The 11,091-nt window shown below is 37.7% G+C and overlaps 4 protein-coding genes across 4 annotated transcripts in view; 2 read left to right on the top strand and 2 right to left on the bottom strand.

Annotated features, from left to right (window-relative positions):
* Positions 665–4,675, top strand: LOC104731700 (cellulose synthase A catalytic subunit 8 [UDP-forming]). Its single transcript, XM_019233323.1, is given in 12 exon segments — positions 665–840; positions 842–1,001; positions 1,076–1,127; positions 1,230–1,401; positions 1,496–1,768; positions 1,857–2,202; positions 2,282–2,419; positions 2,503–2,628; positions 2,716–2,928; positions 3,017–3,460; positions 3,545–3,898; positions 3,982–4,675. Coding segments are annotated over 12 exon segments (3,042 nt in total). The 3' UTR covers positions 4,570–4,675.
* LOC104731699 (transcription factor MYB98) lies at positions 4,567–6,449 on the bottom strand. The gene is made up of 3 exons (XM_010451167.1): positions 5,752–6,449; positions 5,419–5,545; positions 4,567–5,323 (listed from the first exon to the last, which is right to left on the bottom strand). Exons 1-3 carry the CDS (start codon positions 6,447–6,449, stop codon positions 4,844–4,846), a joined length of 1,305 nt encoding a protein of 434 aa, XP_010449469.1. The 3' UTR covers positions 4,567–4,843.
* LOC104731701 (receptor-like protein 51) lies at positions 8,567–10,401 on the top strand. Its single transcript, XM_010451169.2, has one exon. The coding sequence runs from the start codon at positions 8,771–8,773 to the stop codon at positions 10,076–10,078; it is 1,308 nt and encodes a 435-aa protein (XP_010449471.1). The 5' UTR covers positions 8,567–8,770; the 3' UTR covers positions 10,079–10,401.
* Positions 10,672–11,091, bottom strand: part of LOC104733510 (pentatricopeptide repeat-containing protein DOT4, chloroplastic) — a 4,729-nt gene continuing 4,309 nt past the window's right edge. Inside the window, exon 3 of the mRNA XM_010453083.2 lies at positions 10,672–11,088. Within this exon, the coding sequence (XP_010451385.1) occupies positions 10,672–11,088 (417 nt within the window). The remainder of the gene's footprint in view (positions 11,089–11,091) is intronic.

The following is an 11,091-nucleotide window of genomic DNA, read 5'->3' on the forward strand; positions in this document are numbered from 1 at the left end:
AACTTCAAAGTTCAAATGTTTAGGAAGCATTTGAGTGCTATGGATTTTATTGATGTTTTGGGATATTTTCTTGTCCCAAAGATTGATGTTTTGTAGATTTTAAGAAGTAATCATTGAAAATATTTAAATTTTTGTATTGCTATTGGTTTATTTTTTCTCTCTCTACCAAAAAGTAATTATAAATTAATTTACAAATAAAAACTAAAATTTTTCTTAAAAATGTGTGAAAATGTCAAAACATCAATCTTTGTGAGACAGAGGGAGTAAAAAAGTTAGCTTGATAGAGAAAGTATGGTGACGCTTAGGAGGCAAGCAAGTATCTACCGCTGGTTAGAGACAAAGATATGTGTCACCCCTCTCAACTGAAACTTTCCTTCACTTTCCCGCAAAAATCATTTCAATTTATCATCTTTCCCAGCCAAAGCAGAGTGTTGTGTTAGCTTACCCATCAGCTTTCTCAGAAAGAAACTTCTCAACTTCCGATTTTTTTTTATTTTTACAATCCACCAAACTTTGTTTAATCTTCCTTTTTCCCTCCCCTTACAAAACCTCAACTCCATGGCTTCTCAAACTCGTTACCGATCCAAATCTCAATCCCTAATTAGGGTTTTGTTTTTTTCCTTATATCTTTCTCTCTCTGTTCTCCAAACAGGGGAAATCGAAGATGATGGAGTCTAGGTCTCCGATCTGCAACACTTGTGGCGAAGAGATTGGTGTTAAATCAAACGGAGAGTTCTTTGTTGCTTGTCACGAGTGTAGTTTCCCGATCTGCAAAGCTTGTCTTGAGTATGAATTCAAAGAAGGTCGACGAATTTGCTTGCGTTGTGGCAATCCCTACGATGGTAGTAAATCATATAATTTGCAAATTTTTCTTCAATATGTTTGCAACTTTTTCGTTAATAGTTTTGGTTTCTTTCTCAGAAAATGTGTTTGATGATGTTGAGACAAAGGCATCTAAAACTCAATCCACCATTGCAACACATATCAACAACACTCCTCAGGTGCGTGTCCTAAGATATTATTAGTTTATGTCTTAACTGGATTTTGCAAAAACTGATTTTTTTGGGGTTTGCAGGATTCTGGGATTCATGCTAGACATATAAGTACAGTTTCCACAATTGACAGTGGTAAGAGAACTAAGAATCAAAATCCAAATTTTTTCATCAAAACGTATTGATGAGGTTTAAGTAGTTTAACTAATTTTAAGATATGTGATTTTGTTGTTGAAGATCTGAATGATGAATATGGGAATCCAATATGGAAGAACAGAGTTGAGAGCTGGAAAGACAAGAAAGACAAGAAGAGCAACAAGAAGAAGAAGAAGAAAGATGCAAAAGCAACCAAACCTGAAGAACATGATGCTCAGATTCCTCCTCAACAGCACATGGAAGATATGCCACAGTAAGCACATCCTCGTACTAATCAAATCTAACGGTTTATGTTGTCATCAGAAAGCTTGAGACTTTGGTTTGGTCTGTGCCATTTGTATTCTCAGGAACACAGAGGCTGGTGCTACAGATGCGCTTTCAGTTGTGATTCCTATTCCAAGGACAAAGATCACTTCATACAGGATCGTCATCATCATGCGGTTGATCATCTTGGCTCTGTTTTTCAACTACCGTATCACTCATCCTGTCGATAGCGCTTACGGTTTATGGCTAACATCTGTGATATGTGAGATTTGGTTTGCTATTTCATGGGTGTTGGATCAGTTCCCTAAATGGTCTCCTATTAACCGAGAAACTTACATTGATCGCTTATCCGCAAGGTACACATCTTTCAGAACCGTAATATTCTTCTGTATGAGGTAGTACAATTCTTGAAGTCTTATGAAATCATTTGTCAAAACTATGCAGATTCGAAAGAGAAGGCGAGCAATCACAGCTTGCAGCTGTAGATTTCTTTGTTAGTACAGTTGATCCATTAAAGGAGCCACCTTTGATCACTGCAAACACGGTTCTTTCGATCCTCGCTTTAGACTACCCCGTGGATAAAGTCTCTTGCTATGTATCTGATGATGGTGCAGCGATGCTTTCGTTTGAGTCTTTGGTTGAGACAGCAGATTTTGCTAGGAAATGGGTACCTTTCTGCAAAAAATACTCAATCGAGCCGCGAGCTCCCGAGTTTTACTTCTCGCTTAAAATCGATTACTTGAGGGATAAGGTTCAACCTTCTTTTGTTAAAGAACGTAGAGCTATGAAAGTAAGTAAGCAAGGTGGCTCATAACATTATCAAACAAACTGAAATTGAAAACTTATCTTTGTTTGTGTCTTTGTTGTAGAGAGACTATGAGGAGTTTAAGATCAGAATGAATGCTTTAGTCGCCAAGGCTCAAAAGACACCAGAAGAAGGATGGACAATGCAAGATGGAACCTCTTGGCCTGGAAACAATACTCGTGACCATCCCGGGATGATTCAGGTTTGCTATGTCTTACATTCAAACATGTCTTAAGAAGATACTTGTTGAGTTTTCTTCTGAACCTTTTATCTTCTTTCTTGTAGGTCTTCCTTGGATATAGCGGTGCTCGTGACATTGAAGGAAACGAACTTCCAAGATTAGTTTACGTCTCTAGAGAGAAGAGACCTGGATATCAACATCACAAGAAGGCCGGGGCAGAGAACGCATTGGTAAACTTTTGAATTTTATGTTATTTTTCTAACAGAAAACTTAACATTACATATTGTAACACAATCCTAGTGATTTTGGTTTTGTAGGTGAGGGTGTCTGCGGTTTTAACGAATGCTCCATTCATTCTTAACCTTGATTGTGATCACTACGTCAACAATAGCAAAGCCGTGCGTGAAGCAATGTGCTTTTTAATGGATCCTGTTGTTGGTCAAGACGTTTGCTTTGTTCAGTTCCCACAGAGATTTGATGGAATCGACAAGAGTGATCGATATGCTAACCGCAACATAGTTTTCTTTGATGTAAGTATTCAAACTCATATGCTCATATACTCAAGCAAGTTTTGGGCTTTCTTCTGATATCTTGTGGTTTCTGATTTGGTGATTTCAGGTTAATATGAGAGGACTTGATGGGATTCAAGGTCCAGTTTATGTTGGTACTGGTACTGTCTTTAGAAGACAAGCACTTTACGGATATAGTCCACCTTCTAAACCAAGAATGTTACCACAATCTTCATCCTCGTCTTGTTGCTGTCTAACTAAGAAGAAACAACCTCAAGATCCTTCCGAGTTATACAAAGACGCAAAGCGAGAAGAACTCGATGCTGCAATCTTTAATCTTGGAGACCTAGATAACTACGATGAGTACGAGAGATCAATGCTGATCTCACAAACAAGCTTCGAGAAAACGTTTGGTCTCTCTGCGGTTTTCATCGAGTCTACTCTAATGGAGAGTGGCGGTGTTCCTGACTCTGTAAACCCCTCAACGCTCATTAAAGAAGCTATTCATGTCATTAGCTGCGGATATGAAGAGAAATCCGAATGGGGAAAAGAAGTAAGTTCTGTTTTCTTGGGACTAAAGTTATCAAAGATCTTATCTTTGGAATCTTTTGTTAATAAATTCATTCTGTTTTCGCAGATCGGATGGATTTACGGATCAATCACGGAAGACATTTTGACAGGTTTCAAGATGCATTGCCGCGGATGGAGGTCCATTTACTGTATGCCATTAAGACCAGCTTTTAAAGGATCTGCTCCAATCAATCTATCAGATAGGCTTCACCAGGTTCTGCGTTGGGCTCTTGGTTCAGTTGAGATCTTCCTAAGCAGGCATTGTCCTCTCTGGTATGGTTGCAGCGGAGGCCGCCTCAAGTTGCTCCAGAGATTAGCTTATATAAACACTATTGTTTATCCATTCACTTCTTTGCCTCTGGTTGCTTACTGTACTCTTCCTGCTATCTGCCTTCTCACCGGCAAATTCATCATCCCAACGGTAACTTACTCAACACTTCATACTACTATTTGTGTCTTGAACACTCTAATGATTTGATATTTGCTTGCTGTTCGTTATTGCAGCTATCAAACCTAGCAAGCATGCTGTTTCTTGGTCTCTTCATATCAATCATCTTAACGAGTGTCCTCGAGCTTCGATGGAGCGGAGTTAGCATCGAAGACTTATGGAGAAATGAACAGTTTTGGGTTATTGGAGGTGTCTCAGCTCATCTCTTTGCTGTTTTCCAAGGATTCCTCAAAATGCTCGCTGGTCTCGACACAAACTTCACAGTCACGTCGAAAACAGCAGACGATCAAGAATTCGGTGAGCTGTACATTGTCAAATGGACAACTCTCTTGATCCCTCCGACATCACTTCTCATAATCAACTTGGTCGGAGTCGTTGCTGGATTCTCTGATGCTTTAAACAAAGGTTATGAAGCTTGGGGACCTTTGTTTGGGAAAGTATTTTTCGCCTTTTGGGTGATTCTTCATCTTTATCCTTTCCTCAAAGGTCTTATGGGAAGACAAAACAGAACACCCACCATTGTTATTCTCTGGTCTATCTTGCTTGCTTCTGTGTTTTCACTTGTTTGGGTTCGTATCAATCCTTTCGTCTCCAAAACCGATACGACCTCCCTTTCTCTGAACTGTCTTTTGATCGATTGCTAAGAGAATATGTTTGTATTTTGAACGATGGATGATCTGTTTTTGGTTGTTTTATAAATTTTTCCTCCCTTGTGAGAGAAGTTATCTCATATAATTGCTTGAGACACAAGTTAAGTAATGTTCTTATCTTAGCAGCAAGTTAGGTTTTATTATTATTTCAACTTACAACATGTATTAAAACAAAGTGTTTTATATTTTTCATATTATTAATGTTTGGTGGAATCTGTCTCGTATAAGGAAAAAGAAAACCAAAAACGCAACAAGAAAGAAATACAAATCAGATTCCGTGAACAAAAGCATCAATGTCAGGCTGAGGAATGTCATCAAGCAAAGAGTCAATGCTACATCCTTCCTCAAGCAGCTTCTCATTGAATCCAAAATCATCAGTAAACACACATTCAGGCACAACCCTGTCTTGTCCATAAATCTCCTCTTGCTCCTTCTTCTCCTCAACCGCGGCAATTACAACATCCTTCTTCTTGTTACTCTCTCTGCGTCTACCTCTTGCAGGAACAGATGTAGCCGACAGAACTCCCAAATTCAAGCTCTTGATGTAGTCCTGCAACAGAGAAGGTCTCGGATACTTAGATCTACACTTTCTTTTAGAGAACTGTCTTCGTTTTGTGGCGTTCCAATGGTTCTTGATTGAGTTCTCTGTTCTTCCGGGGAGTCTTTTCGCAATCTCTGCCCATTTGTTTCCAATCTCTTTGTGGAATTCTATCAACACTCTGTCCTCTTCTTCACTCCATGTCTCTTTCTGCAAAATTATTTAGATTAGTCCTCCTAATATCATTATCTTAAGTTTCCTTAATCATCATTACACTTACGATTCAGTTAGCTACTAGTTAATACCTTGATGTCAGGTCTCAAATGGTTATGCCACCTCTCTCTACATTGTTTCCCGATCCTTCCCGGTAACACTTGAGCGATATGCGACCATTTACGCAATCCATGCTTCTCCACTAGTTGAATCAGTATCCTATTATAGCCGAAACAAGAAAACTTTAACTTAACTAAGTGTCACAAACTCCATATTATAGTTGTCATTAATCTTGCATAATCGTATAAATTATGAGTAGATCGCAATTCCACAAAAAGTGTAAAGGGTGCAATATTATAATATCATCAACAATTTTGATAATGTTAATTGGTTCTTAAGCTTTGTTATATATGTTAATAACAAACCTGTCTTCTTCAGAAGTCCATTGTCCTTTGACTAAGGTTGACGGTTTCTTTTCTTTCCATGATGATGATGAAGAAGAAGAAGACAACTTTCGTGTAAGATATGGTTTGGTCTTGTTGAAACTCGACGATGATCTATAACAATCATTATCTGCAGAAACACATGAAATTTCATCTGGCATCACGAAGTTCATAGCTGGTTTCATGGTCTCTGTAGGAGGGTAATCAAAAGGGATCATCCTCATCATCATCATGTTGTTTTGCTCCAAATCCATATGATCATGTTCATCGACCAAATTGATCTCTTGATGATGATGATGATGATGATGATGTTGATGATTACGAGTGAAGTATGTTGGGTTTTCCGCAGCTTGGAAATGATGGTTCAGCAATTGTGGTTTAGATTCATAAAACTCGACCATGTTTTCTTGGTAAGAGCAATGCTCGAAGGGAGCATTGTTGATACAAGAAGACGTAGTTTGGAGACCGAGCAAATGGTTTGAAGATGATGAGCCATGGTGATGATCGAACTGATGATCATGATCAAGATGGTGAAAATCTTGAAGAAAGCTTGTGGGTTTTGATTGGTCGACGACTTCGAATGGGAAATCTTCTTCTTTCATGTGTTCTTGATGATGATCACGTGTGAAGATGTTTTGGTTTAGAGGAACAAAACCACTCTCGTCGACGAAATTCTCCATATTTTGGGAAAGGAGAAAAAAAACTAATTAATTAGTAAAAAAAATTATGAAATAAAAACTAGTGAAGTCTTCTTGAGGTCTTTGTGTTAGCTTTGTTCTTTCTCGTATATGTAAGGTAAGGGAAGAAAGAAAAGACATTTATTGTGTGTTTTTACTATACTCATAAATTTGTTATGGAATTAAAATCTAACGTTTGGAGTTTGTTGGTAGCATTAGTGTGATTTTTTTTCTAATGTATTTAATTAATTAATTAATTAATTCTTAAATGCTTAGCCATGTTGGTATTTTTTTCTTAAAACATGTTTCAACATGAAGTGAGGAAAATTTTAACTAAATTAGTATCGAAATTTAAACTTAATTAGTTTATGATAAGTAAGTTTAAAAAAAAAAGAATCCTCAGATTTTAAGAGTTATTACTAATTAAGTAAATATAGAATATATTCATCTGAATTTTGATGGAAATTTAAATATATTAAAATTCAAGTTAGAAAATGTGAGATAATAATCTTTGTTGACGTTACACATCAGGTGTTGTTGAATTTGGGGTAAACATAGTTGAATGTTTGTGAAAACGCCAGGAGAAATTTAATCTAGTGTTTAATGTCTTAACAGCTCATTAATTGTTAATCTTTTTATTGTGTTTTTACTTTTTTAGTTATTGTTCATAAGTGTATTAATTTAGTCAACAAAAATGTAATTACCAATTTAAAGGCCAAGGAGGCAAGGACAAGGAGTGTATTGACCATTTAGCTCTAAGGTCTAAATTAAGTGATTAATTTTTGCTGTTTCATGTAAAAAAGGAATAGTCTTATATGGTACTACTATACTAGATTTTGGCATTAGTAATTTCTTATAAGTGTTTCTATTTTAATCTTTTAGATTATAGTACAACATATAAATGACTTTAACAATAAAAACTTATAAATGATGAGATAAAAACTTGATACATGAGTTGCATGAGCCCATCTAGCCCACGTGGTTGCTTGAGGCGTAAGTGATGTAGTGTTATCTTCTGCTAGCACGAGAACCAAAAACAAAAGTTTGAACCGGCGGAGAAAACTTCATCAACATAAACTCGATAATATATGTGTGTGTTGGTGTGTTTATATACGTTGATTTGAGAATTATAACATGAACATGTGCTATATCATGAGGAACTAGATTTTGTCGAGAAGATCATCAAACGCTTTAATGTCTCTCTTTGTTTATATAAAATGTTTTTTATATATAACATGTAAAGGGATGGAGCAAGTGTTAACAGTGTGACTAATGGTGTTTGTTTCGTTCAGTGTAGTGTAGGTTTAAGCCATTAAATCTTCATGTAGATTTTATCTCAATTAATTCAAGTTTGTGTATGAACGTGTACAACTTAGTTACTTCATAAGTTCATCTAAATCTGAGTTCTGTCCGAAACTTTATACTCAAGACCTTTATTTATTTATGTATGGGGGGTTACCAAAAAAAAGAAAAAAAAAAAGAGATGATTCCTATGATATTCTTCTTGTCTCCACTCAATGCATAAGGACTGGACAGCTGCTAAAATCGATGAAGTTTCTTTCTTTTACAAAGGTAAAATCAATGGACAGTTATTACTATTATACATTTACACGATCCAATCCGAGCAGAGCATATAAATTGTCCGCTAAAATAGCATTTGATACCTTATTTATATACTCTTCTTTATAGATTTTGCATGAATGGTTACAATGAAACAGAGAAATGTAAAGCTACTAAAATAATCATGAGTCAGTAACACAAAACTCTATCATCTTCTATGACAATGAGACTATAAAATGTTTTCAGGCCCGCCCAACTATCATTAACTAGTAATAAACAGTTTGAATGTTCAAATGAACTTTTTGGTAATTTATTTATTTTCGTGTGATAGAATCAGTTCACAAATATACAAACCAAGCATTCCACACTTTTCCTTCTTGTCTTGGCCTTTTGATGTCAAAACTTGTCCGTATGGGTAAACACATTGCACAAACGTAAACAAAAGAATCCTTATCCACACTTTAACTAAACGAAAGCCTAAAAGAACCAATTAATGCAACAAAACAAAGTTCAAACTTCAAAGTACATTGTGAAAGAAAGTCATATAAAAGAAGAAGATTAGGAAGAAGGTCAATGTCGTAATTAAACCCAAAACAGAAGCCTCAAAAGTAAACAAAACTCCAACTGTCACATGACCCATCTTTGAAAAATCCAATCTTTCTCTTCTTCTCCTTCTTCTTCTTTCTTTCTCTCTTTTACTTTCTCTGACACACTAGTTCCTTCTCTTTCTCAATCTCTCTCTCTTTCTCTCTCATTCTTCCACAATGAAACTTCCGTCATTACCGTTACTCCTCCTCCTCCTCCACCTCTCAGCCACTATCTCCGCCGCTCCTTCCCTCTCTCCAACTCCTGCTCCAACCATCTCTCCCATTCCACCTCTCAAAAAACCCTCTCCCTCCTCCTCATCTGCCCCATTAGACCCAAAACAACTCAAAGCCCTCGAATCTCTCAACATCCCCACCGTCAAAGATCCCTGCAACCACCGCCCAACCACCAAACCGACCTCCTCCTCCTCAGTCGTAACCTGCGACGCCAGCTCCCCATTTCGCCTCGTCACTTCAATCTCCTTCACGAATTGCTCCACCGATCTCTCTATCTCAACCACAGCACTCAGAGCTCTCTCCCCATCTCTCACATCTCTCTCTTTCCTCAACTGCCCATCTCTCTCCCCTCCTCCACGTCTCCCTAGCTCACTCCACTCCTTCACCGCCGTCTCGTCCTTCCTCCGCCACCGCAATGGCCTCTCCGGAGTCTTCCTAGCTCGTCTCGTTAACCTCACTGACCTCACCGTCTCCTCTGTTCCTGTCTCAACCTCTGGCCTCTTCGTAATCCTCGGAAACATGCGCAAGATCGTCTCTTTGACAATCTCACACGCGAATCTCTCCGGAAACATACCTAAATCGCTTCACTCCAATCTCACATTCATCGATTTATCAGACAACTTGCTCAAAGGCTCAATACCCACTTCGGTAACTCTACTCTCTAACCTAAAGTCTCTAAATTTATCCAAAAACTCCATCTCCGGCGACATACCCGACGGAATCGGAGACCTAATATCCCTAAAGAACCTATCTTTAGCCTCTAACAAGCTATCAGGACCAATCCCAGATTCCATCTCGTCGATTCCAGAGCTTACACACTTAGATCTGAGTGGGAACCAACTAAACGGCACCGTTCCAAGGTTCATCTCCAAAATGAAGCATCTCACACACCTGAATCTTGCTAACAATGACTTACGTGGAGTCCTTCCCTTCAATGCGAGCTTCATCAAGAACCTCGAAGTCTTCAAAATCGGTGGGAACAGTGATCTTTGTTACAACCACACTGTTCTGTCGTCCAAGATGAAATTGGGTATTGCAAAGTGTGATAAACATGGTTTGCCTTTGTCTCCACCGCCTCAGAAAGAAGATTCGAATTCAGATTATGATTATGGTAATGAAGATGACACTAGTGAGAAGAAGAAAGAAGAGCACCATGGTCCTAATAAGGTTGTGCTTGGTGTTGCTATTGGACTTTCTTCTCTTGTATTCTTAATCATCTTCATGATCCTTCTCGCCAAATGGTGTGGTTGATTCAAGGTAAAGGTGTAATCTTTTTTACTTCTCATTCGTTCGTTAGTGAATACAGATAAAGCAAAAAAAAGGCCTAATCTTTAAGAGTGGGAGATTAGGGTTCTTATGGGATGATGATTTTTTTGGAGAATAACCGAACCGGTTCTCCGCACTAATCCCGGTTTAATCTTCTTTGTTTTTCCTATTTTACATTTGATTTCACATTATATAGTCTTTGGTATTGTTATGAGATTTTGTTGTAATTTTAAGTGTATGTGGTTAAAAAAGGATTATTTTGTAATAATTATTGAATTATTCTTATCAATTATTTTTCTTCAACCAAACATGGTTCCTTATGACTTATGAGTTGTTTGTGTTTATATGTGTAAATACGGCACATGTGGTTGAACATGGTTCAACTGATCCAAATAAAGAAACGTGTCACTGGTTACAAATGATTGAAAGTTCTAACAAACACTTGAATGTGTAAAGTAATCGAGTAAATGATGGTGGTTATGTTTCCCTTTGAAGCAATGNTGAAACAAGATCCTTGGAAGCAATATCATCAAAGAGCATACGTGCAAGTAACAACGCTCCACATTTTGCATACATGTCTACAAGCGAATTAGCAACGTGCCTATCTGAGAAATACCCGTTTCGCATGATGTAACCGTGGATCTCTCTGCCTTTATCAAAAGCAGAAAGACTTGCACAAGCTGGAAGAACACACGCCACTGTTNGAATTGGTGAAACCGGTTTGCATCTCTGAGGACAATTTCTCTTCTGGTTAACTTAGACATGAACTTGGCCATTTCGTGACAATCTCCACATACTCTTAGATTCTTAGTAACTCTAATGATCTTTCCATGTCCAGAGCTAAGAATCCCTAACGCCATTGCCAGTTTCTCACTATGACCACACAAAGCTTCTTCCTTTTCCATCTCTTCCGCATCTATCAATGCATATTTAGTCTGCGGTGAATGCCCTTCTTCTCTCATTCTAGCTCTTACTCTCCTTAAAAAAGCTTCAATCTG

This window comes from Camelina sativa, chromosome 12 (assembly GCF_000633955.1).
Source record: "Camelina sativa cultivar DH55 chromosome 12, Cs, whole genome shotgun sequence".
Lineage (NCBI taxonomy): Eukaryota > Viridiplantae > Streptophyta > Magnoliopsida > Brassicales > Brassicaceae > Camelina > Camelina sativa.